The 16534-nt window shown below is 38.0% G+C and overlaps 1 protein-coding gene across 2 annotated transcripts in view; it reads right to left on the bottom strand.

Moving 5' to 3' along the window:
* Positions 1-16534, bottom strand: part of PRPS2 (phosphoribosyl pyrophosphate synthetase 2) — a 42382-nt gene that overhangs the window by 7502 nt on the left and 18346 nt on the right. For both annotated transcript variants that reach the window (XM_089511622.1, XM_089511621.1), the window contains exons 2-4: positions 12900-13083; positions 4790-4888; positions 2469-2593 (exon numbers count right to left, since the gene is read on the bottom strand). In XM_089511622.1, the coding sequence (XP_089367748.1) occupies positions 2469-2593; positions 4790-4888; positions 12900-13083 (408 nt within the window). The remainder of the gene's footprint in view (positions 1-2468; positions 2594-4789; positions 4889-12899; positions 13084-16534) is intronic.

Here is a 16534-nt window from a genome sequence, read left to right as displayed (position 1 = left end):
CCTTACACCCCTATCCCAACGAATGTGGAGGGCCCACTGTATTAAGACTACTATCTTGTATATGGCTTGGTTTAAAAGCCATTTGTACTTATTAAATTGCAGCCTTTAGTGAAATATATGTATCTCAGCATTCCAGGAACATGCACCATGTGGTGCATAGTTTTCACCTGTCAAAACTCTATGAAACTACTGCTATGTGGAAACATTGCCACAAGTTTTCTGTCACAGCTCTTAACATTCAGGTCAGACCTAAAAATAAAAGTCCAACCTACATATTGTCTTGGTGATGTAGCAGCTCAGGCAGGCTCAGTGTCACAGTATTAGAACAGGCAAGTCCCAATCATGCAACCTGGACATGATTTCCACCACCATTTTTCTGAAATTGCTTCCATGGAAGCCGATCATATGATCTAACCATGCCTTTGAATTAGCACAGGTTTGTATTACTGCTGTGTTGTGGATCCTGGGTCCATGTTTACACTACTGCTGTGATGTAGATACTGGCAACATAGCAGTTAAAGTGGAATCATAGTGCTGTAACTGTGCAGTGAGAAAGGGCCCACTGACTATACAAAAGATGCTTACAAGAAATTATAAATATATACATATTCAGGTAATATATAAATTGGACACAAGATAAACCAGATAATTGGGAACTGTCTCAATGCTAAAACATGCTGTGAAGTTCCAAACTGTAGAGATGCTACAGGGTTACCGTAAGTCAGAGATGACTTGAAGGCATTCAAAAAGGTTTAAATAAAAATTTAAACAATACTGGAGTGGAACCCAAGAGGCGTATCACATTTTTATGTGATATCTTCACTATCTAACATGTACATAGAAAGCTCACATCAGTCTTCTCCAACCTGAAAAATGTTGAATATATGCCTTACATTTGAATGTTCTCTGTGAAGAAAGTTAATAATTTCATTTATTCAATAACTACAAGATCTTCTGTTAACACGAGTGGCCATTTTTATAAGCGTTTTCCCTTTTAATTTTATGACTGTTTTTGCTGTTGTGTGCATCCATATCATTTTTTTTTACTTATGGCAACCCTATTACAGAGTTTTCCTGGTAAGTTTTTTCAGAGAGGGTTTGTCATTGCCATCCTCTGAGGCTGAGGGAGTGTTACTTGCCCAAGGTCACCCAGTGGATTTTTATGCTCAAGTGAGGATTTGAACCCCAGTCTCCAGAGTCGTAGTCCAACACTCAACCACTATACCATGCTGGCTTTATGAACCATATACTAAAATCCTCTGGGTGACCCTGGGCAAGTCAAATACTCTCAGCCTCAGGGGAAGGCAATGGCAAACTCCTCTGAACAAATCTTGCCAAGAAAACCCCATGATAAGTTCACTTAGGGTCGCCATAAATCGGAAACAACTTGAAGGAACACAACAGTGAAATTATTTTCTGTATTTATTTAAAATAGAAAGAGTGACCTCTTGTGGCTTAATGAAATACAGACTAAACCATTCAGTACATTGGCCAAGTAAAACAGATTATTTCTGCTCCTCGTTAAAAGCCCAATATCCTCCTATATAGATCAAAAGAGAGTAAGTCATCTTTTCTACCAATAGCAACTTCATGTAATGTTAAGTGTACTGCTGAAATATACAGCAGACAGCATTAATCTGTATAATAATAATTTAATTTGTTTTATTTATATACCACTATTCCAAAGATCATAGCGGTGAACAGCAAGTAAGCTAATTAGCAAGTAAGCTAATTTGCCCCCAACAGTCTGGGTACTCATTTTAGCGACCTCGGAAGGATGCAAGCCTGAGTCGAGCTTGGGCCCTTTTGCTGGTCTTGAACTCGCAACCTTGTGGTTTTGAGTGAATGGCTGCAGTACAGGCATTTAACCACTGCGCCACCAGGGCTCCATAAGTGCATATCTTCATAAGTGGTCATCTTTTGCCTATATAATTTTTCATGAGACATTATACATCTGAATTCATGACCCCTATTCTTCCTGTAGTATCCCGATTCTTTTTTTAATAGAAAAGTAAAAGTAAAAGTGAAAGAGTGCTTAAAAATCAGACAATTTAGCTCTTACCTAAACTTCAGCACGCACACTGAGGTAACTTTCATATTTTAATAGGGAAGGAAAACTTAGCTCCAGAGAGAGACTGGGAGAGAAAGACAGAGACAGAGACAATGAATCATGAAGAACACTACCAAGTGGGCTGTAAGAAGCAAACACGGGTAGGGGGAAGATCTTTTCCTCCTTCTGCATAAAGGTTCAATTAATTTAATAAGGTGAGAGAGAGAGAGAGAGAGAGAGAGAGAGAGAGAAAATAATTTCATTTAAGAGCACAGAACTTTCCAAGATGGCCAATGTAATTCTGGAGATTAATACAAGGGATCAATAGTATTGTCCATGTGCAAGTTAAGCTTCCTGTCACCTAGGCAACCATCAAGTACTCAAATGCTGCTATGCTAGCTGAAGATCATGTTTCTACCTTTTAGCTCCACCTGCATCAGGGGAGACAATGACACAATTCCTCCAGTCAGGAATATTTTCTTTGATCCACTGCAACACGGCTGGTTCTGCATACAGGTTGTCCACTGGGATATCAAAGAAACCCTGGAGATGGGAAAAATACATTCAAAGGAATCACATGATTTGTCATACAATTGAGTTGTTTCAGGACAGGCAACTAACTGCCATAAGGGTTAGGCAGAAGAGAATAATTCTGTCATGGTTTTTGCTTAAATCCGGGGTGCACTATTTTTGTTTTTTCTCTAGTCCATCAATCAGACAAAGACGTTGAGGAGTACCTCATTAAGGCAGATATACAATGAAGGAACAAGATACTTCTGCAAATGTGTTCAGCCCAGGACTTCATATATAGTACCAGCTCCAGAACTCAAACAAAAATATTTGCAAACACAGATCTATTGTGCCCCCTGCCTTGCCCTTCAGCTTTCTTGATTCCCACAGTCTAATTTAGGAAGAAATTGTTTCTATTATTATTGCCACACTGCAAATTGGAAGTGCTTGCTGAAAATGTGCAAATCACATAGAGACCTGCCTACTGATCCCAATTTTATATGTGCCTGACCCCAGATCAGATAGCATGTAGAAAACAGAAGTATGGCAGGTCTAGCAAAGCACCAGATCACCATCTGTGAAACTCTTGTCTCGGTTATAAAATACTGTACAATGTCACACAAGATTACCCAGATTATGAGGGCACTCATTAGTTCATTTTAATAAACAATTTCAATGGTCTTCTGCTTCCTTCTTTTTGCTATGCATTGGTGCTGCCCGTTCTTCACAATGAGAACAGCTGGAAATGATACAGCTATCTTAGGTCTTCTTGGATTTGGTCCCATTCATATACACTACACATTCCCAAGAACATGGAGCTCGTGGAAGCATAAAAACCAATTGTCTTATTGGCCTTGGGGGGAAAAATCCCCCAAACTCCATACTGTTTCTGATTCAAAGCCAATAAATGTTCTAAGAGCTTGGGAGACGGAAAAATTGTTTGTTACATATTTAAAATGTCTTAATCTGGAATTTAAAGAGAAACGCAGTAACTACTGCAATAATAAAATCATTGTACCTATCTCCAATTTTAGTGTAGTTAGACAAGATTTGCAATGCAGTCTTATTCTGGCATGCCACTGAAGAGGATTTTGAAACTTCAGACAGCCAACCACGTTGCTGTCAGACTGCTGTCAAAGGCTGGCAAAAGTATTTCATATCATGTTAATTGTATTATTTTCCCTGTTTGCTGCTTTGCTTCTCGGTTCAATTCTGATAACTGGATTAAGCTTTTAAGATTTTAAAACAGTGATTCTTAACCTTTTCTTTACCAGCAACAACCTTTGAATGTCTTTTGGTGCCATGGACTTTCAAAATTTAACTCAAGATTTAAAACCCTAAAAGGGATCAAATATTTATTTAAAATTGCTCATCAAGGAACTTCAGAATTATTCATCTAGGGTTGAAGTGTTTCTGATTGGAAACTGGGCTGCTTTCAGCTGGGGGGGGGGGGAGGGCAAAAGCTGTCACACAGCTACTCTATGATGATGTCCCCACAGGGCAGCCATGAACATTTGAATGCTACTCAGCCCACCTTCTACTCGCAGTGGAGTGGCCATGTGATAGGGAATGTATATATCCAGCCATTGCCTTGGCTCCTGTCAAGTGGTCACTGCATTGCAGGTAGAAGGTGGGCTGAGCAGTGTTCAAACCTTTGTTCCCTACTCCCCGAAGGGATATCATGGTACCCCCAGGGGTTCTGTGGACCACAGGTTAAGAACCATTGCCTTAAAACAATACGGGACCAATATTACCAACCAGCTCAAGAATCACATTCTGGTTTCCTGTCTTAAGCATCCACCTGCTGACAAAATGGTTGGTTGGTTGATTGATAAGAAGGTACAGGCGTATTTCTGTTGTAGAGTCCAGCTCATAGAGCAGAGGCTGGAAAATTCTTTTAGACTACAACTTCCTGGAAGAGTAGGGAGGGAGATTCCAGCCACTAAACTCTGGGTAGGAGGTGGGCTGGGCATTGTAGACCAAAGTATCCTTTCCCACTTCTAAAAACAATCCCTTTCATGGTGTGTTTGACTCACATTCTCACCCACATTCTCTGTTTTTATGTAAGTTCTGACGAGAATTTTATACTGGCAGGCACACATATACATGCATGCGCCTGTGTATGTGTGTATATACATTTAGTATATATTACATACACACACACACACACACACACACACACACACACGTGCACAAAACATATGGGGAGCAGAAAGTACTTCTAATTACCTGTATCTGGGATGCATGCAAATCCATAGTGATGATGTGGTCTGCTCCAGCCACGGATAACATATTGGCAACTAGCTTTGCAGAAATGGGGGCGCGGCTCTGAGGAAACAAAACACCAGTTTTATGAACTTGGAAAAGTAGTCTTTAGATATCTCTATGCAAGAGAGCAAACTTCTTTTTTACAGTTTCTACAGATTATAAATGCTCATATGTTTTATATAGCACTTGCCAACAGAATGTTTTCCTAAATCCCTAAATCATCCACCGGCCTGAGAGGAAGGAGACTCCACCCTCCATAACTGCCATCCACTGGCCTGAGAGGGAGTTCACCAGGCAGGTCCAGCTCCATCAGGACTAGCCTGGAAGAAGGAAGAGCCCTCCCTCCAATCCATCTGCCTTGGTCCAGGCCTCAGAGGGAGAGAAGAACCACTGGACCTCATCCCCTTTCCCTCCACCATTCCCTTCTCCTTTTGTTTCGTGTCTTTTAGATTGTAAGCCTGAGGGCAGGGAACTGTCTGATTAAAAGTAATAATTGAAAGCCGCACTGAGAGCCATTAGGGCTGAAGGGCGGGATATAAATACCTAAATAAAATAAATATAAATAATAAATAAATCCTCATCCCTTATCAACTGTTCTCCATTTCAGGCTTATAAACTATGAATTACTTTCCTTGGGCTAGTCTTCAATTTTCCATTTTTTGCTTTTGCATGGTATGATTCCCAGTATCCAATAGCACCATTTCTGTTGCCATGGAGTACTGAGTCTGAGTAATGAGTAGAGAAGGGACAGACTTCTAAGATCTTTTATGCCAATAGTAACATAATTGTCTCAGTGTGGGTCCAAAACAGCCATCTCCCAACCACAAGAAGGTGTAGAAGGAGCAGAGGAATCCTGAGGTTTCCAGACATGCAAAAGATATTCAGGAAAAACAACAAGCAGATTCTTTTAGAAATTATATCCCTGTAATAGTGACAGAGGCCAATGACATCTGACTATGTTCCATGGGCACAGAATACCAACTGCTTTTAGGGCAGGTTGGGGTTTATGGAGCTGTGTGCCATAGATACTAAAATGGGAAGAATGTAGCATGAAAGCATTCCCCCTCCCTCCCAAACTCTGAAAGATGTTTTTTTGGTACAAAAAAGTATGGCACCACACTGGAACACATTTTCTCAAAGCTGCAGTTAGAACTCCTATTTCTATGGAAAGGTGAAAGGTAAGCATGCTGCAGCACTTTAATGAGGCAAAACATTTAAGGGTGAAGACAGATACAACATGCAAAGTATGGCAGAAATGGTATGAGCACAGATTATTTACCTAGCAAAAATGCCCTGTAGTGTTTTTTAAAGTTTGAAGTTCATTTAATTTTTTTAATCTCATCTTTCAAAAACATATTCTTAAGGCACCACACAACATGCAATTAAAGTCAACAAAAACAGATTAACAATTAGTTTAGCTAAGTACAGTAATAGCAGCTGGGAAAACCAAAAACGTGTGAGATCAGATATAAAACCTCCAAATACTTGTAAAGCCTACTCCTATGACATAATAAAATGTTCTGAAAGATCAGAAGCATAATATTCAGATAGTTGGAAGGGGAAGGGTAGCTGTAGAAACGAGGTAGAACAGGAACTGTGAGAGGGAATAAAGTAATAGAAAAGGAGGCAGGCAGACAAAACAGACAGAAACAGGAAAGTTGAACAAGACTGAAAAAAAGAACTGTGAATGAAATCAATATTTGGCTCCCAAGAATTAACTGATACCATTGCCATATTACCAATGATGATTCGGGGTTCAGTTCATTTAAGGGACTTCTGTTGTTCTGGTTGTCTATTCATTAGAATTGTTAATTAATGAGTTATGTATTGTTTTTAAGATATAAATTAAGAATTATTGTTCATATCCAGATTTGGAAGCGAAAGGCAACCTGCCTCACCTGAACTATGATTACAAACTGTATGCACTGCATCATTCATTGCTCTCATAAAACTTTCATTCATTTTATTATATGTAAGGTTTTCCACTTCGGACAGGGATCCAAAAGTGCAGGTAAAGCACTAAGACCATGACTGCATACTTTGGACAATTGCATAATCTTTCAAACACAGATTTACACATCTGAAGAGTCATATAGTTCATTGCCAAAAAACACTGTTGAGTAAAAAAATAAACATGACAAATTTCATTCAGGCATATCAAAGACCAGACTATGCTTTTACATCGGCAGTCATGAGGCAAAGTTCAGCATACATCTTACACTACTGATCTCAGCAGGGACGTAGCCAGGATTTTGGGAAGGGAGGGGGGCCCAGACTAAGTGCCACCGTTATATTGGGGCTTGGGTGCGGCGGCGCAGCAGCACGCACCATTCATTTTTCTAACGGAAGGGGGGGGGGTCCGGACCCCAAGAACCCCCCCCCCATTGGCTACATCCCTGATCTCAGCAACAGCAGAAAATTAACAGAAAATCAGATCAGCAGTTATACCATGCAAAGACTCCACTTGGTCTATTAGACATCAATGTTGTCCATACATAGGAGCTCTACAACAGCAGCATACAGTAACTACAGTGAAGCTATTTCTGGGAACTGGGAGGGTTAAAAAGGCTTTTGGCTCATGTGATGCTCTGTCTTCTCACAGCCCACATAATGGGAAGTCTACCTAGAATACAATTCTGTGATTCCTAGATGGACATGATTTACATTTCTGAGCTGGATGTCAGCAAGGAGGAAAAAGGAGTCATTAAAGGGTTTTTTTTTTGGGGGGGGGAGGTGGTTGGTTGGTTGGTTTTTTTTTTTTTTTTTTTTTTGCAGTTTTTGAATTTTATTAGAAATATATCATTCACAATATATACAGAATGCTTTGCTTTTACAGGTGTCATTACTTGCTGTATTTCACATTGATTAATTCATCTATCTGTGTTATATATGTCAAATATTTCCAATAAAGATATAACATGTAGTCGACAAAGTTTTTCGTTTCCTTGATTAATCAGATCTTGTAAAATTTTACAATTTATATTTCTATAAAATAAAATGTGTTCTTTAAATCATTAGATCTTTTTAAATACTAAATGTATTTTCCCAAAATTGTAGTACCATAAGCCATTCCTCATTTAGTTTGTCTTTACACTTATTGTTGATCAGGAAAATAAGTCTGTCCATTTCTCTTAATTCCTGTAATTTTAGTGTCCATTCCTCTAGAGTTGGCGAATCACTGTTTTTCCAATTTTTAGCTATGACCAATCTTGCTGCTGTCACTATGTACAATAGTACCCTCCAATATTTATTTCCAATTTATTTTTTGAAAACAGATGTTACATTGAATAGATAAAATTCTGGTAACATTTCAAATTGTATCTTAAATATTTTTGAATAGTTAAATGTATTTCCCCCCAGAACTTTTTGATCTTACTAAGAGACCACCACATATGATATAATGATCCTGGGTCTTTCTTGCAATGCCAACATTTCATATCTGGTATTTTATATACAGTGGGCCCTTCTCTTATGCAGGGGATCCATTCTGGACACACACACCCCTGCGTAAGAGAAAAAACGTGTAATCTCAAGCCCCATAAGAAGTAGTGGGGCTGGTGCCAGTGGCGCACTGCGAGGTGCACGCCATAGGCGCGTGCCCCATTACTTCTTATGGGGCTTGAGCTTACACATTTTTTTTCTCTTATGTGGGGGGGGGGGGGGTCCAGAACGGATCCCCTGCATAAGAGAAGGGCCTTTTTCCAGCACGGCTTCCAGAGTATGCTGGAAGCTGTGTATGGCGCCCCCGCATTGAGCTTTAAGGGGGTAAAGTACCATCAATTTGTTATTTTCATGTGGTTTTCCTTTAGATCTTGTGACGCAGTAAAATTGTTTGTCTTTTTCCATGTTTTTTGCCCATCATCGTAAATTATCAGGTGCCCGATATCTTGTGACCATCGCACCATACATTCTTTTATTACTTCTTTTTCTAATTCCCCTTTTTAATAATAATTTGTAAAATTTGGAGATTTTCTTTTTATTTGGCTTCCTCCATAGGTCATCTAGTTTGTTAATTGTTGTTTCTATTCCTTTTATAAATAAATAAAGTTTTCTGCAAATCAAAGGGCTCTCTATTCAATGATATTAATATGCTGACATTTAAATTCAGAGATATATATTTTTAAAAAATCTACCTTTCCCAGTACAGTTTCACTCTGAAGAATAACTTGTTCATAATTGCAAACATTTAGCTCTAATTTTAAAGCACTGGTAAGAAAAACATCTATCCAACCTCAGACAGGTCCCTGACAATAATTAGCTTTACAAATATTTCACATCTCCCAGATAATAATTTATCTCAGAAAACAGGCACACATCATACCAAAAAGATATGCAAAAAACAGGTTTTAGCTAACAAAGGTAGGCAGACTAATTCATCAAATGGAATCCTTCTGACATACTGAGCAACAGATTAACCTCCCTAAATTATTCTTCCTACATTTTATAAAACATATCTGGAAGGCAATAAATTGTCCAACTCAAAAAGCACTTAAGATAAATTACGCCTTGTTGTTTAGTCAGATCCAGTACAAATTGTTTGCAATGGGCAAGTATTTAATTAGATACATTTCCCTCTTCTTTTAAATTATATTTTAGAGTGAATGCCAATACATAGAGTGGCAAATATCTAAAGAGCAAGCAATTAAGCTATTAATTACAACTCTATTATGAAACATGAACAATAAATCTTTTTTTAAATAATAACATTCAGAAAAGCCAGAACATGAGAAATTTCAAATTATTTCCCAAAACTCTCACAGGTTCACTCCATTTGGATTTGGCCAAGTGAATTTGTTTACCACATTTTTGACTTATACTTTTCTACCATGCTATGACGATGAATCGATATCGCTTCTTATGCTAGCAGAACCGTTATTCAGTTGTAACGCTCAGAACCTGTGGTGACTTCAACTTCTGATAGTGCTGTAATAATAGCAGTGCACACTCTGCATATGTGGTAAATATAACACATATGCACTCAAGAGATATTAGTAACTGCTTAGATTTAAAGCTTTCCTGGTTTCATGTAGTTGCAGTTATTAAAAAAAACAAAAACAACCCTCCAACCTAAGTTTTTATTTACATTGGTAAAGATCTGCTATAATGTAATATTTGTCATAGTGGCAAAAATACTAATTTATGTGTGAGGGCAAAAATTCAAAGCTTCCTTTTACAAAAGACTAGGGTAAAGGAAATTTAGTTTGACCCATTGTAATTAAATATCATGCAGTGAGAGATTGAAGCTGAGATCAAGGTGGGGTTGCCCAAAAACTAGTAAGCAATGGTACATTTGAGATCAAGATAGCCGCAAGGTACCACTTACCCATCTACCTTGGTCCTATATAGGAAAACACAACAAAAATAAATTAATAAATTGTTCAAATCCTTCTCTCATCTGCAAGAACAGGGTAAGTTTAAAAATCATTTTCAATTAACCGAAATCCTCAGATTGCTTTATATTGAGAAATTTAGTACTGCAAACAGTGTGTATGGGTTAGATATTAAGTAGTAAGATTTATTGATGCATTGTAAGATGGATGTTGCACAGGATTTGAAGAACTAAGGAGAAGATTGTATTCAGAACATCCTCAGAGCCTCCAATTAAGAAGTTACATAAATAAAAAAGAGACTTTAATAATTTCATTAGTGTCATGAATGTACATGGTACTTCACAGAATATAATAAAGCAATTTGGAAAAAAAATCCTATTAAGAGGAAAAAGACATATTGTCAAAACCTCATCTATCATTTATCACAGAAAGAACAATTTAAGTAGAAATGTTTTCAAATTCTTCCTGGGGAAAAAGATTGGCTCTCTAATATTATGAGTGCCTCTCCACTACACCATGAAAGCAACCTGGTATCATTTGTAACTATGTTCCTGGGATTTTTAATTTGTAGATATACATAGAATTCTCTGCTGCTGTAGAGCTCTAGTGCTTTTTAACTCAAGGAAATAGCCTCTTATAGAGAATTCTTATAGAGTGCCTCACCAAACTACAAACTACCATAATTCCTTAATATGGTACCACAATAGTTACACTGGTATTAAGCTGCTATAGTGTAGTTAAAATACAGCCAAGATCTGATGGGAATCAAATATTACAACATGGAATAGTGAAGTATAGTGATACAATTTAAAAGAAAAATAACAAGTTATAATACTGTGACTACTGGTCTCCAGACCACTAAAAGTTATGAAATAACAATTGTTGGTGATGCAATTTGCCAAGATATGTCAATTGGTTACGTTTTCAAAGTGTTTGGTGAAAAGGAAAATGACAAATGATTATAAATCACTAAGTCAGAAGACTAGCTTCTTTGGCTATCTGCTGAAAGTGTATTAGGCCTTAACTCTTTTGCCATAAATGCAAAAACTGTGGTAGCCAAGTAATGAAGCCCAAGAATGTCCATAACTGAAGAATGAATTGGTACAGTAAGTCACTCAAAACAATTAAGGGAATTGAATCAAATAATCAAACGGAGATAGAAGATACAGCAGAGAAAGGTTTGCTAGAAATTGGCATACTTTTATGGTTTCTTTGAAACAAAACTATCATTGACATGATGCATTTAACACTGGCATTTTTCTCATATATATACACATACACACACACAGTCGCCCCTCTGTTTTCGCGGGGATCTGTTCCAACCCCCCCCCCCCATGAAAACGGAAACTAGCATATATTCAAGCCCTATTGGCTTGAATGGCTGCATGCTCCCACCACGGGCGTGCACACCATTTTAGCTAATGGAGCTCACCCCTCCAAGAATAATCGAGACTGTGGATCTTAAATCTGCACAAAATGGAGGAGCGACTGTATATACACACACAGTCAGCTTGTACCTTGTCCTATTTATTGCCATGCCAAACACAAAGCCATACAAAGCTGTCTCCGGGGGGCATATGGCAGGGTGGGAAGAAAAAGAATCTTCCTCACATTTCAGATCATATCTGAGTATTTCTCAGAGACACCTATTGTCCAGGCTAAGTCACAAGCATTATGTGGCAGCAGTTACTTAACAGAAAAAAAAACCACTGTGTCAGTGTATCAGGAATATATTTCCCAAGAAAATTCCTTTGCCTTGTGTTTAAGCTTTGCTTAAAGTTAATATTTTATTTCATGTATCTGTAAACATTTAAAGTTTGGACACATCCTCCTCCAACACATGGTGGCTTTGGAAGGAACCAAGTCTTCCTCCACAGCCAAAGCAACAGTGGAGGGGGAACTGTGGTTCAGAGAGCATACCAAAACAGAATATTGCCTCTGAGCCAGTTACCTTTCCCCTCCTGCAGTTGCTTTGGAGACTAAGTGAACACACTTGTTCAGCTTCACCCCATTGGGTGAATCTGCCACTCCTTCTTGTTGACTTGTTACCTGTGCTCTCATGGCTTAGCCAAAAATTAACCTCACTGTCCTTAGGGCCAGAATCTGCATGGTTCTCTCTGAAGACAGCAGGAGAAAAGGCTCAGCTGTCCCATGATCAAGCCAGGTGTTTTTGGGAGTGGGGAGATGTAAAAATTATTTTAACACTTCAGTACTGTTCAAGATTATGGCTATCTGCATAGCATGGCTGTTATTATGGAGACAAATCCTGGTTTTGCAAACATAGTTATAGTCATGCAAACCTGCTTGCTTCATGGAAGATGATGAGAAGTAGCTATGTAACACAAAAACTGGGCTTTCTTGGCATAGCATCCTTTAGCTTATTCTATAGTAAATATTTGTTGCCACAAAATGGAATCATAGGGCCAATTTGTCTTAACACTTCTTAATCCAGTGATTCCCAAACTCTGGCCTTCCAGATTAAGTGGAAGCCAGAGATGTAGTGATGCTAATGAACTGTTGCACCAAAAACGGTTGACCATTTATAGGGAAGGGGTTATTTGAAAGCTCATTCTATCTATTTCAGGGAAATGTTGTTTCTAAGAATTTACAAGTGAAGAGTTAGCTTATTCTAGTTTGTTATAGTAGTCTAAAGTAATTTCATAACTTGGCAAAATGCAGGAACAAAATGATTCTGTGTGATGATGAAGACCTTCATAAAGTAACCACCCTTCTTTGCCTACCTTATCTTTCTTATCTTGCCTAGCATAGGGAAAACATGGGATTACTGCAGTAACACGGGAAGATGATGCAATCTTGCAAGCATTGATCATGATGAGAAGCTCCATCAAGTTGTCATTTATTTCGCCACAACCACTCTGGATAATGTACACATCTTCCCCTCTTACGCTTTCACCAATCTCTACACTGAAAGAAAGAAGGAGACATAACAGTGACATTCTCAGGCATGTTAAGCTTTCAGAGGAAAGGATTAACAGTTAGCTACTGTCTTAATAACAACCAACTACTTCAAATGTTCAATAACACACTACTCTTTTCAAGGTTATCACAAGAACACTCATTCCACAAGTCAAGAGTGTGTATATTAAAAACTTTTTCTTCTGTTTTGAAGTGGTTTCCATTTTCTAGTAAACAGAATGATACAATCTGATATTATTTGATTTGGTATAAGGATGATAATAATAATAATAATAATAATAATAATAATAATAATAATATTTCCATTTAAAAATAGCAGATGATCACAGTTCTTCACCTTAAAGAAGACTCTTCACCCCTGCCTCAAGTCTTCTAGGACATTCTATAATCTTTGCAACCCTTTCTTTTTCCTCTATCATAGAGCTGAATCACTGTGTGGTGAGCAAAGAAAAATATATAGCAGTTTTTACTGCAGAACTCCTAAGACTTCTGAACCTTTGAGTTCTTCTTCAGCCTCTAACTAGTATTATTCCACTAGTGCAAATAATGTTGAATCTCGAAAGTGTGGGGCAAGGAGAGGGTAATGAATTACAAGCAACATGCACCTCTGGTTGATGAATAGAGATCTTTAGGGAAAACGAGGGATAAATGAATGCCAATGCTTTATATAACACAAGTTATATAATGCCAACTGGCTATCTTTCATATACCACATAAATCGTGCCATTCTGAGGCTTGAGTACAAGACTATAGAATAACATCAGACATTACCACACAATGGGTAGCTTATCTGGATTGTGCACTTCAGGAACTTGGTGACACATTTGTATAGTTTTCAGCTGTGTCTGGTTATGGTCAAATGAGGACTCAACATTTGTTATCTTTCTGCACTAGACAGCAAACTAATTAATCCAGTTCTTAGTATCATCATCCCTGCACCAGAGTTCATCTGATACTTCCTTCACACATTACTGCAAAGGAAAGAAATGTTTGCCTTGAAGTACACATTCAACAGTGATCTGTAGGCTGACCCCTGAGCCAGTACACTGAAGGGAGTTGTCACATACATAGTTCTTACATTTTCTTCAGGGGTATAAATGTAATATATAGAGTTTGCCTGACAATATATACAGGTCACAATTCAGCCAATTAAGTGAACAATACCCACTGGTTTCCAGGGCTGCATCCACACTGCAGAAATAATCCAGTTTGACACCACATTAACTGCCTTGGCTCAGTGCTACAGAATTCTAGGAATTGTAGTTTTGTGAGATCTTTAGCCATCTCTGTCAGAGAGTTCTGGTGCCACAACAAGCTACAATTCCCAGAATTCCACATCATTGAACTATGGCAGATAAAGTGGTGTCAAACTGGATTATTTCTGCAGTGCTGATGGAGCCAAAACACAAACTTTTAACCACATGCTGATGATTTTAAAAGAGTTTTAACTATGCCTGGTTAATCCAAGAGTTCGCATCAGTTACAACAATTCACTTTATTCCAGTTGTGTATCAAGGACAAAATTACTAATTAACCATTAAAGCTCTCCCCCATCCCCCAGTTTAAACAACTGCATACAGTGAGGAGACAGATACAAGGGCAATCAAGAGAGATCTTCTTCTAGTAGGACATCTCTGTTTGTTTTATGCAATTTATCAGAACTTTCAGTTCACCTCAAATTCTGATAAAAAGTGAGAAAATCGGTACATAGCAAACAAAGTGACGTAAAACACAATGACTTCTCAAAATGCAGCCTCCACTGTTATTTAGCTTTAAATCTGAACCACACACACACACACACACACACACACACACAGAGAGAGAGAGAGAGAGAGAGAGAGAGAGAGAGAGAGAGAGAGAGAGAGAGAGGACCCTTGTTATACTTGGTTTGGTTCCTAGATCCCCTGTGTATAACAAAATCCATGGATGCTCAAGTCCCATTAAATATAGCAAAATGGTCTCCCTTATAAAAAATGGAAAATCAAGGGTTGATATTTGAAATGTATAATTTTTTGGAACATTTACAAACTATGGATGCTTGAATCTGTGTATAAAAAAATCTGTGTATAAAAATAGCCGTGTGTGTGTGTGTGTGTGTGTACATATTTGCCTTTTGATGCATGCCCTATTAAACACCCCACCCCATTATGTTCACATGCACTGCATGCAGAAGATTCCCTAGTTCAGATGTGAGGAAAGTGTCCTGTCTGAAATGCTGGAGAAACTCTACCATTTTAGAGTTTACAGGATGAGGCTAGAGGGACCAATGGTCTGATTCTATAGAAGGCAGCTTCCTGTGCTCTTCAGTCATTGCTAGGCCTTTCTTCTGCTAATGCTTTGGGGTGAAAAATATAATTCAAAGGAGAAAAACATTTTTGAACTTAATTTATTCCTAGCAAATGTAACCATGTTATTTACATGTACAGAGGAATAAGAAATAATTCAATAGCCAGTTTTACATTTCACCTATGAAAATATCCTTAACTCACAAGGGCAGGCAATCTTATACTCTTCAGATGTGTTGAAATACAATTTTCCAACTTTCTATAGGAACTGTAAACCAAAACATTTGGAGGGCACCAGTCCATCTATCTCGTCATACAAAAGAAGAAGCTGATTTTAAGATCCACTCATCTGTCCTGCTTAAACATCTCTCCCTGTAATATATATATATATAATACTATATTGTAGATCAATGTTCAAAATACAGATTTTTTTTAAATGGGCAGAGATTTTTAAGCATTTGAAGGCTAATTAGGCATGATCCATACATAGCCCAACCATGTAAATGTCTCTTCTTTTCATCATGTTTCTTTGACATAACCCACCATAACCAAAGCTCCCAATGTTTGTTCACAACCACAGAGTTGGAAAGGATCCAGAACAGCCATCTAGTTCAACTTCTTGCAAATGCAGGGATCCATTGATAAGGCATCCCTATCAGGTGGGCATCCAATCTATTTAAAAACCTCTAATGAAGGAGAGTCTATAATCTTTCCAAGAGAGTCCATTACACGGTTAGAATAGCTATTACCATCAGGAAGTTCTTTCTAATATCTAGCTGAAATATCCTTCCTTGTAATTTGAAACATTTGCTTGGGTCCTACCTCCTGGAGCAAGGGAGAGCAAGCTCATGCCATCTTTCCCTCTGTTTTAACATCAGAATTAATGGGCTATTCCAAATCCAGTGGTATAGATGTAAAATGTCTGGAAATTTTGAAGTCATGGAGAAAAAAGAATGCCCCCACTTTTTTCTGGAAAGACGCCTCCAAGGATTGGGGGGGGGGGGGGGCTAGATACAATACTTTCTTTTTCCATAGCATATCTAAATTTTACTGTTTTAGCAAAACAAAATGCTTCAATAAAACTTAGAAGGCATGTAAAACTGTACTGTTTGCAATATTTACAAAATGTATACATATAAAAATAATTAATCTTG

This window comes from Sceloporus occidentalis, unplaced genomic scaffold (assembly GCF_023333645.1).
Source record: "Sceloporus occidentalis isolate IW3139 unplaced genomic scaffold, rSceOcc1.0.p SCAF_2, whole genome shotgun sequence".
NCBI classification, from domain to species: Eukaryota; Metazoa; Chordata; class Lepidosauria; order Squamata; family Phrynosomatidae; genus Sceloporus; species Sceloporus occidentalis.
Note: the sequence above shows the minus strand (reverse complement) of the source record. Positions and strands in the feature narration are given on the sequence as shown.